General features: G+C 43.9%; 1 protein-coding gene across 1 annotated transcript; it reads right to left on the bottom strand.

Moving 5' to 3' along the window:
• Positions 1 to 30: 30 nt before the first annotated feature.
• On the bottom strand, positions 31 to 27,281 carry UAP1 (UDP-N-acetylglucosamine pyrophosphorylase 1). Its single transcript, XM_054981073.1, has 11 exons — positions 27,215 to 27,281; positions 24,719 to 25,013; positions 19,839 to 20,043; positions 18,461 to 18,636; positions 15,501 to 15,673; positions 13,783 to 13,976; positions 11,697 to 11,840; positions 10,295 to 10,483; positions 8,312 to 8,359; positions 4,259 to 4,325; positions 31 to 724 (listed from the first exon to the last, which is right to left on the bottom strand). Exons 2-11 carry the CDS (start codon positions 25,008 to 25,010, stop codon positions 632 to 634), a joined length of 1,581 nt encoding a protein of 526 aa, XP_054837048.1. The 5' UTR covers positions 25,011 to 25,013; positions 27,215 to 27,281; the 3' UTR covers positions 31 to 631.
• Positions 27,282 to 27,788: the final 507 nt, after the last annotated feature.

Genomic DNA, 27,788 nt, shown 5'->3' on the forward strand with positions numbered 1-27,788 from the left:
CATCAAAAACCTTGAGATCTGCTGTCTGTGAAGGTGAAAAAAATGAATTTTTTGCTTTTATTCCTTTCTTCCCCATCCTTTCAGCTGTGCAACCTCTAGAAGATACAGTAGATGTCAAAAGAACACAGGCAGCAAACAGAAAAATCCAAACTATTTGAAGTTACACACAGCGGGTTGGATCCTGCAGATCTCTGTTCCACTAGCGATGGCGCTTGCCTCAGGAATTCTTCTTGCAGGAGAGGAGAGCACCACCACTCGCTGAACAGATGACGGCAATCCAGCCCTGCGTTTTTTCCTCTAATATTTCAGATCAACTCCCGTACCATAGCTGACCCTTTGCAGGTAACAATAGAGATTTCAATACAAAACGCAATTATGACTTGAAATACTGCAGCATGGAAGGTGACGTACAAGCTATTTTAACCTTTTTTAAATAAACAAAATCATATAAATAAACACCTCAAGAACAGAGGGATTTCGCTCTGTCCCTCTTATTGCAACTAAGTCCTGCAGTTTGAGAGAATTCAATGTGAAGGGGAGAGAAAACCCACGGGGTGAGAGGGAAAGCTTTGTGTCAATATTTACAGTCCATACAAGGAGCATCGTAACATCTTGGACCTCCAAGGGAATCTCACACTCCGTTCTTCATCAACTCGTGGACCCCATTCCTGTCGATAACCAAAGGGGCGTGGAACTCTTTGTCCTTCACAAATTCTTCCAGGCCCTAATGAAATGCAGAAGCAGTGAAAGAAGTTAAGAAGGGCCCTTATTGGGTCAGACCAATGGCCCATCAAGTCTGGCATCCCGTTTCACACAGTGGCCAACCAGTTGTCCTGGAGGGCCAAACAGAGTACAGAGAAGCCAAGGCTTATTGGCTCTGAATATGGAGGTGCTTATGGACATCTCCTCCATGAATCTTTCTAATCTTTGTTCAAAGCCATCAATGCTAGTGGTAGACACTACATTCACCAGCAATGAATTCCAGAATTTAATTACTCATTGAGTGAAGAAATCCTTCCTTTTGTCTGTTGCCCCATGAACTTAATTGGGTGATTCTGTGTTCTAATATTATGGGAGAATATCCACTTTTCCCATCATGCATCATTTTATATATCTCTACCATGTTCCTTAGTCAGAGAGACTATTTAGATTTTCCAAACCTGGCCACAACAGGTGTTGCATTATTGGATGCTAGCTAGTCAAAAAACTAAGAGCAGCTTTGGATTTCCACCTGGTAGAGTTGGATACAAATTCCTATTAAGTCAGGAACTTGATGAATGGCTCGAGGCAAGCCTCTGCAATGCCCACTTCTTTGTCTGTTATTTGGATGTATTAATGACTTCTAAAGGATTGTTCTAGGTACGGATCAGATAAGATTATTAGGAGAATTTAGCATTTATTCAAATAAGAAATCAGCCATTTCAAAGTTTTACGCCCAGGATAAATCATTCTCCTTTCTGTATCCGATACAGTACAAAAACCTAGAAGATTATTCAATGGGCATTCAAGGGTATAGGGTTATTATGAATATTCAGCTAGTGGCTAGTTCAGAATCTCCTCCAAGTAGAGAAGCGTACCCAAAAAAATTTAGGCCTAAAATGTCAAGAGGAAGAATTCTCTTACCAGTCTACTCACGAAGGTTTGAACAGCTATTTGCCAAACTTTGTTTTTATACTCTTAGAAATTATAAGGGGAACACATGTAAAACATAAAAGATCAACATGACCCCCCCCCCTAAGTGAGAAAATTCAATAAACATTAAATTTAATCCATTTTCCTCAGACAGAGAAAACTGCTTAGTAGCTTTGCAAGGAAGTCCATAGCAGTTGCTTTCCCACAAAGGCACAAACAACGCTGCCCTATACTAAGCAAGATAACTGCCGATTCAGGACAGAACTATCTTCTCGGACAGGCAGCGATTTTCCAGGGTCTCAGGTGGAGGTCTTTCACATCCCCTTCCAATTCTTTTTTAAGCGGAGACAAGGGATTGAACCTGACACCTTCTGCAAGGAAAACAGGTGCTCTACCAAAGGGCCACACCCCCTGCCTAAATTCCAGCTGTTTCTGAGACTCCTTTCTGCGCTTCCTAAACACATGCAAGATTTGGATCAGTGTGATTTGGGGTCTGCTATGCCTTTCTCATAGTGTATAACCCATAGCAATCATCCCCAGGACAGTGGTGCAGTAGCAATTTTGCAACTATACCTGACAGCCCCTACTAAGAAATGGGCTTAGTATTCCCCCTTGAAAGTATGTGAATAGTGTACTAGAGGGGCTCCAGCGTGAACTCCAGACAGCCAGCATGCTGCACTGGTTAGAATGTTGGACTAGGATCTGGGAGACTCAGGTTCGAATTCTCACTCTGCCCTGAAAGCTCACTGAATGACCTAGGGTCAGTCACACTCAGCCTAAGCCACAGGGTTGTTGTGGGGATAAAATGGAAAAGTATGACGTAAGCCACCCTGGGTCCCAACTAGGGAGAAAGGTGTAGTGTAAATGTAGTAAATAAATAAATTCCATTGACATGGATGTTAATCAAGTACAGAGGGCTGTGTTAGCAGTCAGATCCCCCTCCCCACACTGCAAGGACAGTTTATGGATATAGAATATCCTAAACCCTTTGCCATAAGTCCTAGACCGTGCCTCACCCCAGGCAGAGCAGCTGCTAGCTGGCCTGGAGACTGGAAAGTTACCAAGCCATGAGTCATAGGGGGAAATGACTGACTGACTGACAGCCCTCCATGCCCTGGAGAGCAGCAGAGATAACAAGGGTTCCTGAGAAAACTCCCTGCCTAATCTCATCAATGCCTTCCTCCACCTTTCCTCTCCCATTTACCTAATCAGGCTATTCAGCACATCTTCTGATAGTCTTCCTGTCCAATACTTACCAGGTCATCAAGCAATATTCTTACCTATACACTATTCCAGATAGTCATATCAACCCCTTCCCAAGTTACTGTCCTAACTCCAGACAAGCCATTAAGCTATTGTTTTTGGGAGCAAGACATCAAGCCATGTTTTGCCCTATAACTGGGCTTCCCAGCCATGTGCTCAGTGTGTATGTGTTCTGGACCCATCCACACACTCTCAAGTTTGTTTGAGCCTTCTCCTTCTCCCTGTAAAATGTGGTCGTTTTGCTGCTGCTCCCACAGACCCCTCCTTCTTCAGGACTGGTAATGATCAAACTACCCCAAATTACTGTCTCTCATTTTCCTCTTTCTTAGCTAGCCTTGTGTGTGTGCGCTGTGTGTTTATTCAATTGCCTTTTATTTCTCTATTAATTAAAAAAATATTTCCTGTTGAACATTTGCCTGATTTATTGGAGAGTTCTCTAAGGGAATAAACCCAGTATACATAGGCAGAGAATCCCAGTTACCCCCTCTCATTTGCCTCCTTAATGCTAATTCCCCCAACTAATTGAGACCTCCTATTTGGGTAACGGCTGCTCTCCTTTCAGCTAGCTGGAAAGTACCAGGCTTCACAAGGCCATTCTCTTAGTGCTCACCACCACCACTTACTGGATGGCAAAGCAAAAGGGGAGGCAGCTATCTTCATACATGGATACAAGAAAAATATACAAGGTGCTCATCATCTTAAGTTTGTGTGCAAAGAGTCTCTCTTGTTTTAAGGCCTTACCCCCTATGTAGTATCTATTCCACCCACCCCTCCCACCATGAGCTATGATTAGTGGCTGAGGCCTTGTTCCAGCCTGTCTGAAGGCACTTGAAAAAGGGGCAGGGCCTTTTCAGTGGTAGTTCTTGCCACTATACAACTTCCTCTCCAGATAGCTTCTTCATCAGGCCCAGTCCTTATGGAATTTAAGGGACAGAGGAGGAATGCTTTCTTTCAGCGAGCATTTGGAGAAGCAGTATGAATTTTGACAACTATACAGGGATCTGACTAGAGTCTGTTCCTCTGTTACCAATAGAGGCTTTTTAAAAAATGGTAGTAGCGGTTTGGGTCATATTCAATGTATTGCGTTTTTTCAGGGATGCTCATGAAACTTTCCTCTGTCAGATTTCTCCCTTTACCTATTTTTAAAATGAAGTAACCACACCAGGCCCACCATACAATCACAGGACGGATCCTGTTATGATGGATGTTCAAGATGCTGTTTCTATACACACCCTCTGTTTCAGTACCAGTTCCATAAGGCTTGTGCAAAAGATACTCCCAGTGTCTTGCACCCAGTATTTATTTTAACTTGTCCTAAGCATGACAATAAGAAAAACATTAGAAAGCAGCCATAAAAACTTACTTCACCCCCATAGGAGACGAGAGGAGAAATCTCACACTGAATTGGCAAGTCGTTGGCATCCTTCAGACTAAAGAAAAAGGGGGTGGGAAACAAATGCAACAGTTTAAGTAAGAGTCACATACATGTAGGTTTGAAATGTCACCCCTTTTGCACTTGGAAGAACCCTGCAAAGTAGAAAGTGCTTGTGGTTTTGCTGATTTAGCACTTGCACCAAGGAGACAGCCCAGCCCTGGAGAAAAGGCTTAGAAAGTGTCCAAGTAAAAGCTCCCAGCATCTGCATTCACAGGTATTAATTAAGCACAGGCCCCAACTTCTTCCACTTGTTAAAAACATAAAAGAGAAATACACCAGCAGTGATGGATAAAAGCAAGCAGGAGTTTTTAAGCACAGCACATCTTTCACGTGCATGCATTTCTTTCTCATACACAAATAGACCAAGTCATCAATCACAGCAAAAGAAAAGCTAAAAAGCACCCGAATGCCACTTCATGTATTCAGCTCAAACGTTTCTGAATTTCTAGGACTGCTAAACTCTGGGGGGGGAAACCCCTGCTGATCATTAGTCAAAGGTAAATGTAAATCAGCAAGGCTGAGAGTTAAGAACTTGCTTTGATATTGTTGAGCCTGTTCTGAATTTGGGTGGGTACCATATTAGGGGATGAGCAAGAAAATATCGAAGCCACCCTCTCCCTCTCTCATCAGGACTGGTTGGTTTTGCTTATTCAATTACATCATTTTACTTTTGCACCTCCTCAAAAGGTATCACTGCTCATTTATTTCAATATAATTAAATGAAAGTTCATCTGCTAAAGGGCAGATTAATCAATTGATAACCCGTTGGATTTTCTTCATGGAAAGCATCTTGGCTCAGATAAAATTTGGACAGCTGGTTTTGTTGTGAACTTTCACAGACATGGATTTTTCCCCACGCTGAAGTGCCTTTCTCAGGATGAAATTAGAGAAATGACGCTCATATGGATTCCTTCATAACAGCCTCGCTGCCATTTTGTTCAAGTCAAGAAGTAATTCCTTTGACTTAATAGCCCAGCCAGGTTCTGTTACCCAAATGTAAAACAAGTATGATATTGTCCTACTTGGTAGAAAGCAATCAGTCCGGCTAGCTCGTACTGACAGCTCTTCACCATTTAAGGTAGAGAGGTCTTTCCCAGTCCCACTGATTTTTTAAAAAAAAATAAATTGGAGATCCTGAGGAATGAACCTGGGGTCATATGCACGCAAAAAATGTAAATTCTATCACTGAAGTTTCCGGTCTTTCCTCACAAGTAGGATTCTCTTGGACAGAAGAGCCCTGAGAAAGGCTTGGGTAGCTGGCATCAACAAGACAGATGTCTTGACCAGCAGAGTAATCCAAGGACACCATCGCTGTGAGATGTGCTGCCCTAGGATTTCCAGAAAGGCTGGAAAGGCATTTGTCCGAAATGATACAGGATCAGTACAGGAGGCCACTTACTAAGTGGTAACTTATGGTGGGCACATAAAGCACTTGTACGTAGCCCTGCCAAGGGGCAGAGAGTCTCTTCCCACACAATATGCATTTGATTTGAAGTATGAGGAAGCAGAAGAGTGGTGGGTAAGACATTTGTCACTGCTTTACAGGATGCTACAGACAATTGGCTTGCCCAAGTGCTGTTCGTGCAACAACACAGTTGGTAAATAGTTGCCAGCACCCCAATGCTCTCTCCAAATGGACTGAAAGCTCAAATACCACGCAGTGTTAAGAATCAAGCTATGGTTCGAAGTACTGTATGCTGCTGAGAAGCTGACTCATTGTCACCAGCACTGGTCTGGCATTTCCACTGTAAATAAAGCAATAAATAAATCAGTATTTCCACTTTTAACTCGAGACTAGATCCAAGTTTTTCAGATTCATGTCACCAATCGCTAACATAAATGCACTTATATGCACACATATCGTGTGAGAGTGAGAATGCGTAATGTGTGGTTAGGCTCCACGACAGACTACTTGACAGATCCATAAAATGTTAAGCCTTCTCCCAAGATGGTGGCATTTCTAGATCTGTCAGGAAACCCTGACTTGTGTGTTACTCATTCCAGTAGAATACATCTGGTGACAGTTAAAAAAAAAAAAAGCATTGCACAATACTGAATCTCTGTGACAGGCTGCTTCTAGAATTGTGTAATTCAGACGTCAGTTGGCAAGACATTTGTATTAGTCACAATGGCTTTTGCGACACTAATACAACAATGGTCTATACCAAGTAACCCCAAGGACCACTCTTAAATGAAAGAATATGTTCAGGGAAGTCTGGATAGAAGTCCCTGCTCCTCTGGCTGTGTTTAGAGCGTAGAATTACTTTATTCCAACTTACAAAGACTGCGTCAAGTCGCCTCCGTCCTATGGCGACCCTATGAATGAAAGATCTCCAAAATGTCCTCTCATTAACAGACTTGCTCAGATCCTGCAAACTGGAAGACATGGCTTCTTTTACTGAGTCAAGCCATCTCGTTTTAGGTCTTCCTCTTTTCCTACTGCTCTTTCCCCTCTCTGTATGCCTTGGCTTACGCCAGGCAATTGTGGGTCCCCGCTCTGGAAGGTCTTCTGCTTGTTTTCATGTACTGTACCATCTTCCTCTACTATGAACAAATCTGAATGCACTAATGTACAACTCGCATAATAACACCATGCAGAAGAGTGTATCTCAACTGCAAATTTACACAAGTTCAAATAGCAGAAAAACCCAGTTCCCTCACTGGGTAGTCATGCCAGTCTTCCAACTGAGGCAGGGGGAAGAGAAAGGAAGACAGCTGTAAAGAACTACTACCTCAGATTCTTAGAAGCAAAGAGCAGCAAAAGGAGGGTCCTTGGGCCAAACTAGTCCCTGGAGAGCTAAAGCCTAGCCCTTCCTACTACTACTACTACTATGCACGAATAGCATCTCCATTGATGGGACTTACAGGCAGGCCACCTGCAAGGACAAAAGCCATGTGGAATATAGGCGGTAGTGAGGAGGGGTATTAGGCGAGATGGAATGAAAATCTGGCTGGAGGCAACCCATTTTTTTGGAAGTGAGGACAGCATACACCTTAAGACTTTCACCGAAGAAGCAAATCTAGGGCTGGATCCAGTGAAAAATTCTGCTGTATGGAGGGATTTCCACCAACAGGACACATCTTAAGGATGCATTGAAACTGTACCTGCTACACTGTTTTCAACCGGCATTGAAATATACCCCATCTTCACTGCATTTCTCAAGTTCGTGGACCCCACCACTCGGCGGGTGGGGTGAGGCATGTAGCTGTACCCTTGGAATGGGTATCTTTGCTCGCAGTGAATACTGGATCAGAGGGGTTTTTAAAAATTCAAATACGATAAAAGCAATACCAAAGCAGTGTGTGGCTGGACCTTCAGAACTTCCTGAAAGACGAGGAGCTTTTTGGTTAAGAAAGGCACAAAATCCAAAAGCATTTAAAGCTCACAACACACTTTCTTGATGTGCAAGGAGAGAACAGGAAGGCCACATCAACCACAGAAGAATGAAAACAGGCAAAAGCCAATGTTACCAATGAAGAAGAGTGTTTATTATCCAAGTAACAATTCCCTATCCGTTTCACTACAAAGCTTCATCGGGGAATTTGGAAGGGATTTCCTTTCTTCTTACAACAAAAAACAGTCCTGTCTCCTACTCTTCTTCATTGGCAACACTGTCTTTCGCCTAGTTTCCTTCCTCTATCTCGGTGTGCAACAAAAGCTACTGCAAGGGACCAAGTAGCTTCCAGCTCCTGGAAGTTCTGAGTTAAGCCTTGCAGATAGTCAGATTGCCCCAAAAGAACGTAGTCGAGCTACACTCTCATCTCAAAACACGATCGGGATTTTTCAGTCAGACCTGCACCTAAGTTACAGCTCCAGTGACAGGCTACTGAGAGAGAAATCTATCACAGCCACGGAACGGCCATCCTACGCAAACCCAGGCTCAGCGCGAAGATCCTGCATGCTGCAGAAAGAGGTTAGTCTGACCACAAGCACAGTCCCATTACCATGCATCCCCTGACAGTACAGGGAGGTATATTTACTTGTGATTGACATCAGCTTGGATCGCATCTGACCTTCCGTTTGTGCAGCTGTCACATGGAAGAAGAAGGATGAATGGCATTAGAGGATGCATCAGTATAATTAGCACACTTCCCCCAGTGCTCTGTATGGGGCTGGGAGACGATTAGTCCAATATATTTGGAGGGGAGCTGGGAAGTGCTGTTGGCTGAATCAGCTGTGTTTCACCCCCAGAATTTACTCATAAAATACAGAGCCTTCCACACACATTACAAGTTTGTCTGACCTTTGCATTCAATTCCACTGCGAGACACCATGCCCACCTTCCTGAAAAACCATGCGATTCCTATCTGAGATAATCTGTCTCAGACTGTTGCTTGTTCACGTGAATGCAATTTTAACTACTGAGATTGCTCCTGCTAATTCCCCCAAGCAATCATTTAAGTCCCATGCTCAAATATTTTGGCTCACTCAAGGGACAGATGAAGCTGACAGACAAGCATCTTTCCCAGCATCTGCTACCTGAGGCTACATTCAGATATCATGGCAAGCTGCAATGAAACCTCAACTGAGCACAAACGCAGCCTGCTGCAACGCTCATGCATGACCCTCTCTCCTCCCTCTGTGTGCAGAGCAGGATACCCTAGTTCTTGGTTTGGTCAAGATGCAATTCACCATGACATCTGAAAACAGGCACTTTGATTAACAGAATTTACAAGCCAGGATGCAAAATCTCGGTTTAATCAGAGTTCAGATTTCCCAGGTCTGCCTGAAGTAAATACAAAACTCCAGTTCACTGACATTTGCCTATCATGGTGAATTGAACTTTGATCACATTGGGTAGCTTTGCATCAAACTATGTGCATTTAGGGGAAAGGGAGGAGTGTGCAAGTGAGCACAGCAATGAGTTGTGTTCATGCCCAGGGTTTAAGTACAGCTTGTTATAGCACATGAAGGCAGCCTGGAATTCCTTCAGCGGGAGACTGAACCTGGCAAAGCCATTTAATTCAGCGGTGGAGGTGAGAGCAGATGATCTTGAAGACCATCTCCCAGGTGTGTTCCGGTGAGGAAGTTCAGCAACTGCAGCTTCTCCCAAGACTGTCTCACTGTGACTGAAGTACTTACGTTGGACCAACTTCTCCTGCTCCACTGCTATTCAGCAAAAAGAAGCATCCTTCAATGCAGGAACACCAGCTGGCTGGAGACGTATGGCGTTGTACTGGCCATTGTACTGTACTGGCCATTGTACAGACACCCTCTATCTACAGCTTGCCAAATTTGCCTTTAGAAGTCCAAGGGCAAAAGTCCCTCTTGGGCTTACACATTTCAGCACTTTGGGCGCCCACAGCTCGGCTTTGCTTATGATAATGGAGCAGTGATCTTTGCTGCTCTCCAGCCCATAATTCAGTCCCAAGGCTATTAAACCCACAAGAGATCCCGCTAGCTGCTATTCTAGTGGGGCCAGTACATGGGCACCATTTCCCATCTAGGAACGGCTGGTATGTGCAACAGAGAAGGCATCTATGTGGAAGATTCTCCAGTGGTTTTGATAGCCTGGAGCCCAAGTGTGAACCAGGGAGAATTGGAGTCCACACTGAAATGATGGGGTTCCATTCCCCACCACTCTTAAAGCCTTCAGAGTGCTCATCACAGCTACACCTGAATCCCAGAGAGAGTACAACAGCAAATGAAGTTGGTACAAGGCTTATATTATGTGCCAGAAAAATCCGAAGCACCGTATATTTGGGAACCCTATCATATGAAACACAGAAAGAGTTGGGCAAAGCCACCGAGCCAGACCACTGATTTATTAAAGTCAATGTCTTCTCTCCAGGGGTCTCAGATCTAACTATTATCCAAGTCTTTTAACAGGCAATGCTGGGAATTGCACTTGGGCCATTCTGCATACAAAGCAAGTACTCTGTTGCAGAGCCGTAGCTCCTCTCCATACTGGGATTACAAAGGGATTAGAGGCAAGAGAAGGAGGAAGGCCAAAAGCATCTTACCAAGGAATGGCAGGGAGACGGGTTCCATTTTCATCCACGAAGTGGCCACCCGCATTGAGGACCCACCGGTGGTGCAGTGACATCAAGGCATGCCGTGCAGTGGTGGGATTGTCCTTGCCATTTTGGCTGTCTGCATTCTTTAATGGGGAGAACTCATCTTCTCGCAGCACTTCGTACACCACAAACTTCCTGAATCAGACAGAAAACAGAAGTAGGTCTGGCATATGCCAATTTACAGCTGGACATCAGTAAAAAGGAAGCAATAAGGACTCAGACAGGGCAAGGAAATGCCCGCAACAGAAGCCCTGCCTAAAACATTCATGGAATCCAAAGTCTTCAGAAACAGGCTGCAAACTCTCCCTCCGTGTGGCAACAGGTGGGGCTAATGCCCTTGGAAGGGGCAACAGAAAAAAGTTAAAAACATCAGTCCCTTTGGCAGGTTTCCAAGGTACTACAACTTGCTCTCACTGCTGATTCCCAAGTCAGCTTCTTAGTCAATTAATGAAAGATCCTTGCAAGTAACTTGCACGCTTTGCAAGGGCCACCATTCCCACAGGAGAAAGATTGGAAGCGCCTCTTTGCCAGCTGAATTAAAATCTGGGCTGAGCTTCTGTTCCTCCTCTGTTGCAGTGTTTTGGCTCTTGCCTGTAGCCACACCCAAGCTCAAGGACTCTTAGCCCAGGGGCAGCTGATGGTGGCCTTCAATGAGCTTGGCCAGTGAATCCAGGATTACCCTCAGACACGGTGCATCACACTGGTCCCCTCACCATTTAAATTGTATTTTATAAACTGCTTTAGATCCCCGCTGAAGAGGAGTAAAAATAAGTGAATAAATACCTCTGTTTTCGGGGGTTTGTGCAAAATGCTTCATTCTGATCTCTGACTAGTGAGATCTTCTTGCTCCTCTCCCTGCTGCCTGTGCCTGAAATTTCTAGGCAGCTCAGCTTCCCTCAGAGCTGTCCCTCTCTACCACGCCCATACATCGTTGAGCACACCTTTTACATTCTGCAGGCATGAGGGTTAAAAGCGTAGCTTTAAGGACAGCTAAAAGTTATGCACCAAATTTTGTTTATACTGATGTATTACTCATTCCTTGTTTTCCTCCCCAATGGTGACCCAAAGCAGTTTACAATACTGACCTCTTGTTTGCCATTTTATCCTTACAACAGCAGCCCTGTGAGGTGTGTTAGGCCGAGAGAGCACAACTGGCCCTAGGTTACACAGCTGTGCTTCCGTGGCAGAGCGGAGATTCAAATCTGGATCAGCCAGATCTTAATCAGATCCTGTGACCAAGACACCACACCGGTGGAATGGTGTATAAAAAGCAACCGGCAATGCACTAGACACAATATTCTTGACTACCGACGGACAAGCCAGCGATTGGAGAGGCCAAAGAACCTACTTGGCAAACTGAAAGATGTCAAATACAAACTTCTCCATCTTAATTCCATTTGGTTTGTCTGGATTCAGAGGCTTTCCAGTGGCCGCATCAACATATGGGATCTTCTTCTGGGCTACGTGGTGTTGCAGCTGCGGTTCATAAATGCTGGAACGACAAGATTAAAAAAATCAGACTCATATATGCTTAAAGTGGGCAAATCAGCTGCTTAGGAACTGAACCAACAGCCTATCACAGGAGACTTGAAAGTACCTGGGGTAATTGACACAATTCTAAAGGTTTCACCCCTGATGGAACACAGGATTCAAAGCATGAGTGACACATGGAGGACCAGGTCTATGAAGGGTCAGATGTAACTTCTGTGTCCAAGATACTGGAGACAACCAACAACTGAAAGAAAACACCTTCGCATCGTGCTTGCAAACCATCTGGCTACCTATATTGGACTAAGTAGTTATTTGATAGTGTGAAAACCTATCACCGCAACAATGAAGATAGAGGGAAGATAGATCACTGTAAAATCAGGGTTGGAAAAGTTGCATCTAGGGGAATTTTGAGAAGTTCTGTATTTACGGACACCTGAATAGGGAGACCCTAGACCAAAAGCAAGCAGAACGCAGGGTGCTTAGCAAAAACACTTTGCCCTTCATTTTTACTACATGTAGGAATTATCTGTGAAAGCTCTTAGCAAATCACATGAAAGTAGAAGATCCTGGGATGAATGTTTGTTTGTAGATTTACTGTTCTGGTTGCTGCTAAATCATCCCAAGTCTGAGATTTAAAAACCGGCAGTGGTACCAGCACTCAAAAGCAAACTTTAAAATATACTACAACACCTTAAAATCTAAAAGATCTATTGCAATATAAACTTTTAGGATGGAATACATACCTGGACTCTTCCAAGAGATAGTTATCACTTAGAGGCCATGCCTAAAACACTTACTGGACAGTAGTTACATGGGTCTCATTCAATGTTGTTTTTGAATACTAGGAAAATACCCAGCTGGAAACACACCTATGGTACGACTTAGCCAATATTGAGGCCTGCCAGTCAGAAAATTGTTTACATAACTCAGGGGTATTGTATCATCCCCAGATGCCTTGCTTGAAAAAAAAGAGACAAGACCCTTTACTTCATGAGTGCTGACTGGGGGACCACTGGGGCAAATTTGCATTTCATTGCTTCTCCTTTTCTTCCATTTGGTAACATTTGGCCAAAACTAATAAGGAACTTCTGAAGCATAACCTTACATAAACTAGGGCCATGGTAGTCAGATGCCTAAAGTGGAATCCACAATCAGCAGATACACACCTACTGAGGACAACGCTTTCCACACCTGGCATAATGAACTCCAGCCCTATAAAGCTTAAGTCATAGCATTCTTCTTTGTTTCTGCTGCAACGGATCAATATGATCTTTTGGAAGAACTTGTCATTTCAGGGCAAAGGCTACTGAACTTTAAAAATCTGTGCCCCACTCCCAGGACTAACTGGTGCTCTAATCCTCATTTGTTTCATTTTTTTGTCTTCAAATGAAGGCAGGGGAACATATGCAGACAGTGGACCATTTAGACATGCTGCACAATCAAGAGATAATACTTTTCCTGGAGTGTACCACCTCCAACTGCAAGGGAGAATGTTGCACTTTCAAAATTCTCCCATACGTGGAAGGGGAAGAGGAGAGAGAGAGAAAGAGAGACAGAGAGACTCCCTTGTATGGGGGGGGGGGGGGACAGCATGCACTGGGGAAAAAAGCTAAGTCGCATCAAACCATGGGAGGCTATTCAAACAAGCAATATTGCCTCCCATCTCCACTTATAAGTGGTACAATCTAGGAAAGAACTATCCCAGTTGATTCTGCAGCATTCCGCTGCTCTAGTTCAGTATTCTTCAGCAATAAATGGGGAGACAGCAGCAAAAGACTGAGGATGGGAGAAAGGGTATAAATCAGGAAAAGAGGCAATGCCTCAAGAATGTTTGAAGTGAAAGAGTGATGACTAAAGACAATTCTTGACCTGTAACAGAAGGATGAAAAATACTATTTAGAATTAAGTTACGTAAAACGCCTGTGACCAACAAATGCCCATACCTGACAACATTTTTCAGGAACTCCATCGTGAAGTAGTGGTTGGCGATGTTTCCCGCATTAAACAGAAGCCGGCCATCGTGACTCCTCTTCTGTGCTGTGGCCAAAGAGATCTCACTGTACTCCACCACCTGGTAAACACCATCCACTCGGCATACCACGCCAACTGGCTCGGTAGGATTGGTCTTCTCCACTACCTATGAGAGGCACAGCATGCTGCTGAAAGGGTAGCAACATGGTAAGGGTAGCAACATGGCACAAAGCCAAAGCCAGGTTTGAATAAACCTTGAAGGCATTTCGTGGGTCCCCCGCTCCCACACCCCAGGAAGGACTCTCGCCAAAACAGAACATGAGAATCTGTGTTTAGGGGAAGCTAGCAATTTCATAACATTTCTATAAAAATCAGATACGAAGCAACAAAAGAAAAACAAAATGGAGTTCTCGAGGCAAATGCAGATTGCACTATGAAATGTCTGTTGGTATCGGCAAAAAAAAAGGGGGGGGATGGAGAAATGACTAAGCCCCCACAGCTGGGACCTACATCTCGAGCCTATTTGTTCAACCAACTGTACAGCAACTCTGCCATCCCTCTTCTTTAGCAAACCCAAAAGCCATTCAAAACTTGGTGTAAGAGCCGAATAGTCCCGCTTAGCCCATACTCCTCAGAGCTGGGAAGCTAAAGAGGTGTTAGCCATGGTTAGTAATGGGATGGGAGACCTCCAAGGAAGACTGGGGTTGCTATGCAGAAGGAGGCAACGGCAAACCACTTCTGTTCATCTCTCGACTCTCAGCACATTATTCATTCAAGAGTGATGTTCAACTTCTTCCATCATCTGGAAGAGAGAGTCACCTTGCTCTTTACTTAACTAGAAATACAGAACTGAGAAACTGAGCCACTAGGAGAAAAGTCCTTTGAGTCTTTCAGTGGCTAATTATTCTTTGAAGAAGAAGAAAAAACCTTTGTGCAGAAAATTAAACAAAACTGTGTTACAAGTTCTTAAATGGAAACAACAACTGGCTTGGTTTCATCACATGAGGCAAGTCTTTAAGATTAGGGGACTGCTGGAGAATTACAAAAAACTTTCCTACAGAAATGCTCACGTGACTTCAACTTACTTTATTCTTGTCTATGCAGCTATATTCATAATCCACATCAACAATGAAGCCAACATGCCAACTCTGTTTTAATAGCCATGTGACAATACTCTCCATTTACATAATGTACATGAAGTACTTTGGGAACAGGCTGTTAAGACGCAACAAATTAAGGGTATCAAATCAAGATACATTCAGAGGTGGTTTGCCATTGCCTGCCTCTGCATAGCAGCCCTGGACTTCCTTGCTAGTATCCCATCCAAGTATTAACCAGGGCTGACCCTGTTTAACTTATGAGATCTAATGAGATCCAGATCAAGGCATGAAGTACTTAGGTAAGATCAAAACTACTATCTCAACACTCCTGTCAGCAGCAGCATCTGGGCGTGTGTGCCGAAGTCAAGAAGAGGACACTGGTTTGCCTCGGGCCACCTAGTGACATTATGGTTAAAACCACAGACTTACCAACTCTGTATTTTGTATCTGTTATTTTCTGGAACCAGCACGACATCAGCTTTCCATGCCTGATCCCCAAGTCTACACACATACAGCCACTGTACAAAATAAACTGAAACGGACAACAGGAGACAACTCATTCCATGCAGCCTTCTGCAAACACCATGTACCTTTGCTCCACAATCAGCTCCCTTCTGTACACAGAACCCAATGAACCGGGGGTCAGCCACTTTCACCAAAATGTTGTCAACGCAGTAGACGTGAATACAGCCAACGTGCCGCTGTTCCATGTCCTCCACAATACGATGGGTACCTAAAGCTCGGTACAGACCGCCGTTGCCATCTTAAGAAGGGTGTTGGAAGAGAGAAAACTTCAATGCATCAGATAGTTGCCAGTTTAAAACACTTTCTACCCTACTATTCTCAGACTTCGTGCCTGACCCAAAAGCAGGTTGCAGCAGTTTATAATTTCATCACATTCTCAACAAACATAAGGGAAGAAAAGCCATCATAAACACTACTATAAACCTCAATTTGGTTTGCTACAAATGGTTTCCAAACCAAAAGAATTTCCAGCCCCTTCAAAGAAGGACAAAGCCTACCATGGCTCTCAAGGAGTTCCTTCATGGAGGCGCTATAGCTAAAAAGTCCTTCCCCTGTCCACCAGCATTACCCCAGCAAGGGGCAAGAGAGAGTCTCATCTGAAGGGACCAGGTAGGTTCATATGGAAGGACACATGTCATTCAGTACATAGGGCCCAGACAGCTTTGTGCTTGAAAAGCAAGAGCCTATGCTTAACTGGGATCCATACAAAACCTGCATTTTAGCTGCAAGTGACGAACTGAATGAAGCAGCTGTGACAGCTACTGAAGAAAGCACATATACATGCTGGCTGGCAACCCACGGCCTTTCCGTGTCTCATTTGTGTTTCTCTCCAACCTGTAAAGGGGGTGATAGCAGCATGGTAATTCTTTGGGGCCACAGCACAGTGACCAAGGTAACAGGCTTGCATATATTCCCCTGGGAAACCAATGACAGTGGGAGCGGGAGAGGGTCCCTGGCTCAGGATACCAACCACCAAGTTCTCTGCGCCCCATTTCTTCATTTAATAAGCCCCCAGTTTTGCTTTGTTATTTAAGGGGACTTTGCCTCTCCAATAAAAGAGAGAAAGCCACATGCCTTATCCCCACTCTGGAGCCCCTGAAAGTTACACCTCCACAAAGAGCAAGAGATGCCGTAGGCCATGGCAAGGGCACCGGAGGCAGGCCTCTCCCCCTCCCCAAGCCACAGAAGCATTCCCAGCAAGGAACCAGGGGTCACCAAAAGGCTACATTCCAAAGGCCATGTTTCATAGCTTCTAGCAAGATAAACTCTCTCAGAATGCCTCTCCTGATTAAAGTGGAGATTTACAGGAAAGACCCGGGAAGACTTTTATTAAAAATAAACAGTTCTTGGTAAATTTCCCTTCATTTTCCAAATGAAAACACTAACCAGCATTCCGCAGTTATGGGATACTTACTGCCACAATGATGCTGAGGGCACATCACTATCCCATAAGCTGTTTAAACTAGAGTAAACAGAACTGAGGCCTAGTTCTCACTGAGGTGGTAAAATCTGCACCCACAAGGTACCACTTAAGATTGTAGGTGAGGGAGTGTATGTTCTTCCATGGAAAAAGAAGCCCATTCATAGAAATCTAGCACATCAGGGAAAAGGCTAAATTAGATGCCCAACATGCTACCTTTCAACATGCACAGGCTTTGTATGTAGTCAGAAGTGGTACAGCCTAGACACAAGTATACTAGGACATTTTTAGTGTCTTTCTGATTAAGGGCCCCAAGCGGGTGTACCTGGTGAGGCACACACTCTCTGAGGGGAAAAAAAGGTAAAAATAAAAAGAGGCTTTTGAACAGGATGACTAACTTATTAAGGCATTTTCCTCACACGATGTCTTCCTGTTCAAGATCAAACCCCTAAGCTAAAGTCACTCTTTGGAAAGTACTGGATCAAACAAGCCTTAATAAGGAATTACATAATGTTTTAAGAAAGTCATGTATGAAATGGTGCTGACTGGGATGCAGTAAAAAAATGCATTTCTCAAAGGCTGTACAATCAATTTTGTATTCCAATATTTACATTACAAACAGTATAATTTTTTTTAAAGAAGTTTGCAGTCCTAACTTCAGGCTCAATTTTAACTGGCGTGGTGAATTGCGGGCATTTTTATAAGTGATTTTAAGGTATTATTTTGACTAGAAAATCAGGAATGAAAAAGCAATTAAAAATACTTAAGCATTCACAATTCAACCCCTCAAGGATGCATATGGAGAGTTAAAGAGGAGGTATTAAATATATTTGACCTCATCCGGTTGAAGCACTGATGCTCTTGGTGTATTTTGATAGTGTTACATATAATAAAAGGAAATAGCTAGATAGAATGATTTAAGCTTAATATCATTTATAATCTATAACTAACTAAATATGTATGATAGATTTATTTATTGCCCCCCCCCCCTTTCTGACAGCAATTCAGGGTCGGTTACACATTGCAAAATGATGCGATCAAAAAGCAGGGGACATCCAGTAAATAATGCAAATGGACTAGGATGACAAAAATTAGTCGTATGAATTATTTAAGCTTTGTAATTTTGTATAAATGATCTTTAAACAGGTACAGAACGTTGATTTTAAAAATGCCTATTCAGACTGTAGGCTAACTAACATCTCTTTAATTTGTCGCCAGATCTAGTTACATGAAACTCTTTCTGTCCTTGAAATGTTTTAGTATCGTGAAGATGCTCTTTATTCCTTTCCTTTCCTGCTCCTTTGATCTAGTGATCTTGAGTAGCGGCTAAGGAGTCTTTATTTCTTTAAGGAAAATATGGTGGAGAGGTAATTGGCCAAAGCCAGCACAGTCCCTGGATCTCTAGCCTCCAGAAGATAGGGGACTATATTATCTTTCGATACAGCGGGAGGTAGTTTAGTTAAAACGGGAAATCCACAAGTCGTGATAAAGGTTATAATAAGGGCATTCCAAAATCATATGGGACAGGGAATCAATCTTGGGTCTGCATCCCAATAAAGCAAATTTGTATCCCTGCTTACTACAGTAGCACTCCAAAACCAGTACCTGGTGACATAGAAACTTTGCCCTTCTCTTCCAGAAGAATTTTCCCATCGAAGTCCATTGCAGGCAGCATACCCTGCTGGAAGAAGACCACATTTTCCTTCTTCAAGCCAAAGTACTTGTGCTTTAGAAAGAATTCTTTGGTAGACTCCATGGTCCTGCCGCTTGTCATGATGTACCTGTCTCAGCACAAGAAGAGAATCCTAATTCACTAAGACATCAATCCTAGGCAGGTCTACTCAGAATAAGCCCTATTTTATTTAATGGTACTTACTCCCAGGAAAGTGTGTTTTGGATTGCAAACTGGGGACATCACTCCTGAGAGCTGCATCATCGCGCCACCCCGAGAACGTTCGCATGCTTTGTGGTGGACTGGGTTTGGCTTGTTTGAAGCCCAAAGCAGCCTGCTGCAAAGCGCACATGTGCGTGTCCCTCTACCTGCACAATGATGTCACTTCCCAGAAGTGATGTCATCACGCAGGTGCAAGAGGCATGCATAAACAGCATCATAGGACTGAAAAGGGGGTAAGCGCCAGGTCCCCTGCCTCCCATTGGGAAGGTAAGGGGACCGGGTAACCCTAGTTGACAATGAGCACCAGAACCTCCAAGCAGGGATGATCTGGGTACAAGCGTGCTTTAAGTTATGGAAAATCACAGTGAAGGGGACCATGGACTTAACTCTGCCTTTGATCTTGAGGCCACACCAGAAGCATACAAGACTAAACTTCAGACAGCGCCCAGAGTATTATCATCAAACTGTGCACCATCCAAAAAAACTCCACTCTGAAAAGGCTCCTGTGAGCCCAAAGTGCAAAGGCCACATCCCACTATGTACCCATATGATTGACTGCTCTGGCATTGCCTCCTTTTAATCCACTTAAGTTGAAAGCAGGCAGTTTCACGGCATCGCTCGATCAGATGTGATACAATACTCCTGTTCCAACTGCTGCAGAATTACTCTCCCCCGCAAACCAAGAAGATGTGCCAAGAAACGCAGGGGGAAGGCTCCTTTGAAAGCATGCAAATCTTACTCTTACAGGCTGTAAATGTAAATCTTTCAGAATGTATGAATGAAGTGTGTTTCCACTATTCAGAAAAAAAGCAAAAAAAAGGTAGAACAAATATGAATGAAGTTGTCTTTACAACCTTCAGTGTTACAAATTTGCTTTAAAAAGTGACAGCAAAACACAAGGCAAAGATATTTATTGTGTGCTTTTTCCCCAGAATTGCTGCAGAAGCCCCTAATTATTAGGCTGGCAAAGCTTCCCTCTGAAGCAACAACAAAGCCAGGGCGACCCCCTAGCACTTCAGATCACTATCTGCAATCCACTCTTACATAACACTAACAGAATGACAGAAGTATCCAAGAGGCATGCTTTACCAGGGAATAACACATTGCAGGCCATGTTGTTCTTCAGCCAGCTGCTGCAGTTTCAAGATGCGCTCTGCTTGGATCTGGAACAGGGTTTTGTGGGATGGCAAACCTACATCGTACATTCCCTTGGGGTAGGAAACACCCAATCTTGTCCCTTGCCCACCAGCTAGGAGGAGAACGGCCACTTTGTTCTGAGAAATTTGGCGGAGACCTAAACCAAGGAAAGGAGGGAAGAAAAGAAAGTTAATTATCTACCCCTCCGAAGCCAAAACAGTTCTGATGATCTAGGTTATTGGATCTCTCATAAAGTAGGGTGGCAAGTTCACTTGACTGCATGCGCAGACCAGGTCTTACTCCCTAGTAAGAGCACTCAGGGGTGCAGTCTTTGTATCTCACAAATCAGAAACAGCATGGGGAAGGAAACTCCATGCCAATATTCCCTCCTATACAGAAGTCACACCTAAACAGAAGTCACACCAAATCCTACTTGTATCCTGTGGTCAGTATACTGCTAAGAATGACCCCAAAACATGCACATTACACACTCTTAAAGTCTGGAAAGGATAAGGCCACACAGCAAGAAAAAATAATCAAAAAGGTATGCAGATGCACATACAGAGTTATCTGCATGCAGCAAGAGCAATGTGGCATTCCATACCCGAAGAAACTATTTATCAGTAAATACTACAGTCATGTTTCTTGTCCTCATGGTTGCAGCAAAAGTTTAAGAGCATCATGGGAAGTGCTCAACAAAATTTGGACACAAGATTTCAACAGGATTTCTCGTGTGTAAGACAAGGGATTTTTAAAATCCCAGGTACAAATCTCTTTTACACCACTACCATTATAACTTCCCTCAATTGTCTAATTGCCATTCTCAATGCTACTCTCTCTTCTTCAGCTCCTTCCCCGGTTTTCATCAAAAAGAAATCCCAAACCCAACTAAGAGGTTTGGTCTTGGCCTGTGGACTCAATAAGTCTGCACTGATTTTGCACGGCATATGCTGAGCTTTCACTGTGCATTCCAGATGAGTGGCCGTGTTAGTCTGTAAAAAGCAAAAATTAAAAAAGGAGTCTAGTGGCACTTCAGAGACTAACAGAAGCTATTCCAGCATAAACTGCAATGAGCTGAGTGGACTAACTACTCTCTTGATTACAGCTTGTTTTGAACCAGCCTCTCTTCATAACATCACGTCCCACCACCTTTCTGTTGTTAACACAGATGCATCAGCCTAACGGGCATATACTTCGTGCTTCTGATAAAGTGAGCCCCAACTCACAAAAGCTTATGCAGGAATATATTCTGATAAGTTTCTAAAACGCTACTGGGCTCCCTGCTGGATCTCCGATGAAATTTTTATTTCAAAAACCTAAATACATTTAAAAAGTGAAACCTTTGTTCTCTCTTAATTATGCTTATTTGCATATGCTGCCTTATTGATGATGTTGCTCATTTCTCTGTTTTGCAGCTACTACAAGCCAATGAGCCATGTTGTACAGCAGTAAAAGAGGGAGAACCTGTTTTTGTCCTCCAAAACTGTATCCACATTCTGGTCTGGAACAATACATAATAACTTGTTCAGTTTAAAATAGGCAATGAACTTGTCACTTTCTAAACTGCTCCCAAATGGTTTTCAGAAACTGTGTTTATGAAAACACAGTTTTCAGTTGGCTTCAGGGGAGTTTGCCCTGTTAGTTTGTAGCTTCCCTCTCCTGCTCTTCTGTGTTTGACCAGTCTCTGTATCAGGCATCTGACGAAGAGAACTTGATTCTCAAAAGCTTATGCTAAAATAAAATTGGTTAGTCTTAAAGGTGCTACTGGACTCTTTTTGATTTTGCTACCACAGACTAACACGGTTAACTTCTCTGCATCTGTGTTTATTTTGGGGACTGTAAAGAAACTTTTATGCAGCCTGCACCCATCTTAGACATCCAGGTCTATAGAAAGGCATTCACGATAACCTACAAACTGACACTTTCATGGGGCTCAGGATTCAACTGTGCAAAAGGATGAACAAACTCAGCACAAAAGGTGCAAAAAGCCTACAACTTTCTCACCAGGAGCTCTGATATGGGCATTTAACCAGATAACATTTACGTAGCACACAGCTGCAGCTTTGGCCTCTCTGGGGTCAAATGCTTCCTGGATGACTTCCTGCTTGGAAACAGGCTTAACTTTATTTGAGTGTTTGGTAAACTGACCTTCAGGTGAATGAGGAACAGAGGAAGAAAAGTAAACTCACCCAGTAAGGTAACAGATTAACTCCTGAGAGTTATTTTTCAGTAGCACCTTACAAAACATGGGAGTTTCTTGGCCTGAAGGACGTTGCACGACTCAAAACCCTGCATCATTCTGCTTGTTCAGGCTTTTCTCTGCAACTAGCGTAACTACAACACTGGGACACACTGTTAAGTTTTATTGCTTTTGCTTGTCCAGACAAAATGGTGGCATCCAGCACAGCATTTCCACAGCTGCAAGGACTTCTGTCCACAGATCGCTTTCTTGGCTGCCCCAGCAGCCCAAATACTCCCCAAAACCCTAATCCTGGGAGAGAGGGGGACCTCCAGGAACAGGATTTGGGGTGGAAGGATTTAAGGGTGCTGAGGGGAAAGGGAGCTGTGAAGGTCATGTTCTGTGGGCAGAAAGTCCTTGCACCCACGGAAGCACTGCACTGGATCCAATATCATTTCTATTTTGTCTTCAAACATTTAGGTTTCATTTTTGCTGAAACCTACCTTCACTTCAAACACACTGAACATGTGATATGCTGGCACTTTGAGACTAGGTATGGTGTTGCTGGATCCAACCTTCAGCCTCCTTGTTAATAAGCGTTTAACAGGATTCTAAATGCATTGACGTTCAAGGCACAGAGGAATCCTAAAAGTTTGTGTGTAATAAAGCTGCCGTTTCAGAGATTTTATATAAGAGAAGGGCTGTGACATGGATGCATGAATGAAGTTCAAAGGCCAACACTCATCAACTGCACCCAAGGAATCGCAGAGAGCAGAGTTAGAAAAGCTCTTGTGACCCTAGAGGTCCAAGTTCTGTTGAGCCACATAAGACTTACAGGGGCCACTGGAATGACTCCCACAGCTCTAGGCAGTTCTAAAGATCCTCTTCAACCTGTATTCATAGTGTGCAGAGGCTGAAAGAGCTGCCACACTATGAAGCGGTATACTCAAATTCCCTTTTTCTTTTGCATACATCATGGGATAGGGCAGACTAACATATAGGGATCCGCATTTCTTCTTAGTAAGCTCCTCTAAAAATCAAGACAAGCAGCACATTGAAGGACATAGGAGAAATTGGTTACCTAAAGAGAAATGCACACCAATGGAAGAAATCCATGCTTACATTCATATTTTGAGTATTATTATGTACAGTATGTGGGGTTGCTTTAGAAAAATGTCCAAAAACTTCAATGGGTTCAAAATACCAATTTTCTAATGTGTATGGACAGGAAGAATCACACTTTGCTAATCTTTTAAGAACTCTGCCTTGAGTATTACTTTAATACTAGAAAGGCAAATACACATTTTTAAAATAACTTCATTAACCTCTTTCCAACCCAATAGAAGGAGTCAGCTTTAACCTTTAAAGCCCCAAGAGCAAACAGAGTGTAGCGGTTAAGAGTATTGGAGGAGGATTTGGGAGATCCGGGTTTGAATCCCCACTTTGCTACAGAAGCACTCAGCATAACCTACCTCACAGGGATGTTGTGAGGAAAAATGGAAGAGAGGAGAAAAATGTAAGACTCTTCGGGTTTCCACTGGGCAAAAAGGTGGGGTATAAATGATGCCAATAAATAATGAATAAAAAATATGGGGCCAGGGTACCAAGGAAGCCTTTGCTCCTATCCACATTTTCTCACTCCTTGCCAATAAGGTTCAGCTCTGGATTCCATCAAAGGTTGTGTAGAGCTTTCTCAGTAATCACTTCAGCACTGTTGAACTCCCTCCTTTTGTCTGACAAGTAAAGATGTTGCACTGCCACAATGCTTTTGATGACGGCTTTTATGCAGCTGGCATAAATTGGTCTATGATTTAAGTGAATTTTAAACACACGAAGCTGACTTATCCCAAGTCAGACCTTGTGTCTATTAAGGTCAGTTAGTCGTGTCTACTCTGGCAGACACAGCAGGACTGGTAGGAGCTCTCTCCAGGTTCTCAGGAGATCTTTCACATCATCTGCTATCCTGTCCTTTGAACTGGAATGACCAGGGATTGAACTTGAACCCTTCTGCATGCAAAGGCTATGCTCTACCGCTGGGCCACAGCCCCTTAGATTTTTTCAGCACTTTTAATATAAAAACTGGCTCAGAAACCCAGTAAAAAAAAAGTGTGGCATTCAACAAAGTAGTTCCATAAGTACCTGAAAGCATTCCCATTCAAAGAACTTTTGAGACACTGATTTAAAAAATCTACCTTTGCCTATTACTCAAGACTGCACTTTTCCAGATGGAAAAGTCAGAAACTTGTTTTCACATCAGCATCTCAACATACAAATACCAACTATGTCGGTTTTTTAAAGTTCTATACATGCCAGCAACGCCACAAGATTCAGTTCCTGTCCCTAGCAGACAAAAGCTATACCAGGCTAGTAACAGCTGGTAACAGAGACCAAACATTAAGTGGAAAATCAGCAGACTGAATGAAAACCAGTTATTTTACCTAGCACACAGCTATTAAACAGCTGCATACAATAAGATGCAGGTTACAAGGGTGTCAAAAGTCCCTCATGTTGCTCTAAATGTGATTACCAGGCCCATCAACTACTCTCTCCCTTCAAGACACCTGCTAGAAGGGATCTGGAAACAGCATTAACCCAAAGGAGGTCTTGTCCTCCTAGAGCTATTTTATGTAGCAAGTAGGATCCCTCTTGGTACCTTCCTCTTCCCAGAGCGGCAGCTGAGCTCGGTCCCGGGTTGTACTCCCCAACACATCCCGTGGCACAGGTTCCATCTTGGCATCCACGTTCTCCTTCCCTACTAGCTGGCTGCTGTTCATCATGGCCTGCTGGAAGGCCTGACCCAGCTCCTCCAAGTTCATATCCTGCAGCTCCAGGAATAACTCTTGCTGTTCTTCTGCATTCAGCTCCTCCCAGAACTGAAGCAGGTGGCTCTGTCCAGCCTCAGCCAAACGGCGTTGGAGCACACAGAGATCATTGTCCCCATCCATGGCCTGCAAAGAGAATCAAGGTTCCCGAGATTCAGTGGAGAGACTCTGCACACAATTGTTTTTCTGACACTGACTCAGAAGTGATTTATGGCACATCCACATGGAGCTTTTGAAAAGGATCAGATGTATGCTGAATGCCGAACCCAACCCCTCTCCATCAGAAGTCCTCCACCTGTTTGTAACAGACCACCAAATACAGTTAAACTCTGTTCACATGTTACACACACACACACACACCCTGCATGCATGTAAGTAGACCTCTTCATAAGAAAGAGCCAGTGCACGTCCACTTTACAAATGAAACCGGGGACCAGTACCAGGGGAATACATAGGAAGAGCCTTGTTGAGTTTTGCCCTACTTTCTAATGCTCTCTTTCTACTTTCTAATGCTCTACTTTCTAATGCTCTCTGTTGACCACAATTGGCACCATCTGCCCCCAGGGTATCGAGCTTCAGCAATCATGCAAATAAGTTGAGTCATGCCCCCTTCCACATTGATAAGGCAGATCATTACATATACATTGACAATGCTTAAAGATACAGCGCCACTACTCTCTCCGAAGAGCAAGGGAGTAAACATCATAGCCCCAATGTTGAGACGTTGAGTGGAGACTACAGGCGATCTGTCTGCTGCAGTGACTCCCATCTCACTCCACTTATTGAAATCCTGACAATGCTAATTACCTGCTAGGAAATAACAAGACTCCCTTCCTCTTCAACAGTGGACCACCACTACCTAAACTGACCACACTAATTTGGTGAGGTGCTTAGTGGTGGTAGACAGGAATTCCACTCAGAGCAGTTTTGGGGGTTAATTTGTATGCTGAAGCAGATTTCCAATCTACAAGCAAAACTTGCGCAAGAGTTCCCCCCAAACTACCAGTCCAGATCATAAGCATATCCATTCTATTTATTTATTTATATCATTTATAGTCTGCCTTCTCACTGAGACTCAAGGCAGATTACAGTGTGAGATTAGTACAGTCAATATCAAGAACATTTCCATAAAAAAGTGCCATAGGGTAAATAGACACAAGTTCACAAAGACACAGCAATTTTTTGTCTACTGTCCCATCACCTCACTAGGATGGGCACACACAGCTGACCCTAAGCAAAGTTGGTTTAACCCAAAGGTACCCTTATGACAGGTTTCCTTATTCAGTCCTGCCCATCCCTTGATTAACTTTCCCTTTCAAATGCCAGTGATAAACAATATTTGACCCACTGGTATTGTAAACTTCTGTAACAGATGTATAACTTTTTAACATATGTTTTGATTTTTTATAAAGATAAAGTTCACCCCGCTTTAAAGGTTTGATTAAAAAGGAAAAACGGGGAAAAGTTCAGTACAGATGCTTTGCAACACACTTCAGTCTGATTCTTATCTCTCTTCCGGCATGCTTACTTGGGGCAAAGAGACACCACTTGGTTAAATATAGAACGAGGAAGATTACAGTTATTCCTGATTACTCCAGAGATTAGTGTACAGCAATAAGGGTGTGATTTGTGTAAGTGCGCCGAGAAATCGCTCCAGAGAGAATCCAGTAAACCAGCTTGAAAAACTTGCACACGTATAACCACAAGCATGTGCTGGAACAGCCTCACAGCCCAGCCTTAGGCAAAATATCTTGAACAGGACTGCAACTTTATAATACAATCCTAGGCATGCTTACTCAAGAGACAGAACGTACTGAATTCACCAGGGTTTACTCTCAAGCAAGTGAACACAGGATTGCCGCCTTCATCCTCTAGCCATGGCCAACGACAAGAAAAGCCTCACCCTAACCTAGGCATAGCAGACACAACGCATGGAATAAGAGAGCGCATGTTAAAAGCACATGTTCCTTTAAACTGCAAACGCATCGCGCCCATCCTGCTCCTCCTGGAAGTGCCACATGTGCCAATACAAACATTAACAAGACTGTCCAGCCCATTAAAATGGGGTTGCCAAAATGTACTGACTTTCATACACTACCAACAAATTAAAAGTTGTATGGCCCTAGGTGCTGATACAGAAAACGATTATTATATGCACTCTGGGTTTTTTCCTCGCAAGCCTGCCAACCTGGTGTTTTAGAAAAGCCAAATAAAACCTACATTTGCCCATTTTCTTTCCACATTTGCCCCTTTACTCGCCCCCAGTTGAAGGGAAAATTCCCTCAGGCTTGCCAGGAGGAGGAGGCGGCAAGGTCCCGCTCACTCACCTCTCCCTCCCCGCAGTGTCCAGTACAGGCGACGCTCCCCCCTCGGCCAGCAAACCCACTCTGCCTTTTCTGCTTCCTCCCACCCCAGAGCCATCTACAGCCCCTGGCCAAGACCCGCCTCCCGTCGTTCACGATGACCAATAGCGGCACAGCGGGCGGGACCCGGACGCCCCGAGCCGTTTTCTCCCTCCTCAAGGGTGAGAGCATGCGCTGGAGGGCGGCTCATGCCACCGTCCGAGCCACGCAACGCGATTAGCTTGGTGCCGAGAGAGGAGGCGGGCCTGAGAAGAAAGGCGCGTGGCAAAGAGGAGGGGCCGGGCAAGGCACCGGAAGCGACGCGCGGGCAGAGACGCGACGGAGGGTGCTGCTGCTGTTGTTATAGCAACGGCGCTTGCGTCATTGCGACGATCGGGTTTCTTTCATCGCGCCGTGTGATCCCTTTCGGAGGGCCCGCTGGAATGCCATGAAGGAGCGAGCGATTTAAAAATCTTCCTCGGGCTAAATGAAACAGTAGTCCAGTGGCATCGGAAAGGCTAACAATTTATACCAATTTATTCTTCGTATCTGAAGAAGC

This window comes from Eublepharis macularius, chromosome 5 (assembly GCF_028583425.1).
Source record: "Eublepharis macularius isolate TG4126 chromosome 5, MPM_Emac_v1.0, whole genome shotgun sequence".
In the NCBI taxonomy this organism is placed as follows: domain Eukaryota; kingdom Metazoa; phylum Chordata; class Lepidosauria; order Squamata; family Eublepharidae; genus Eublepharis; species Eublepharis macularius.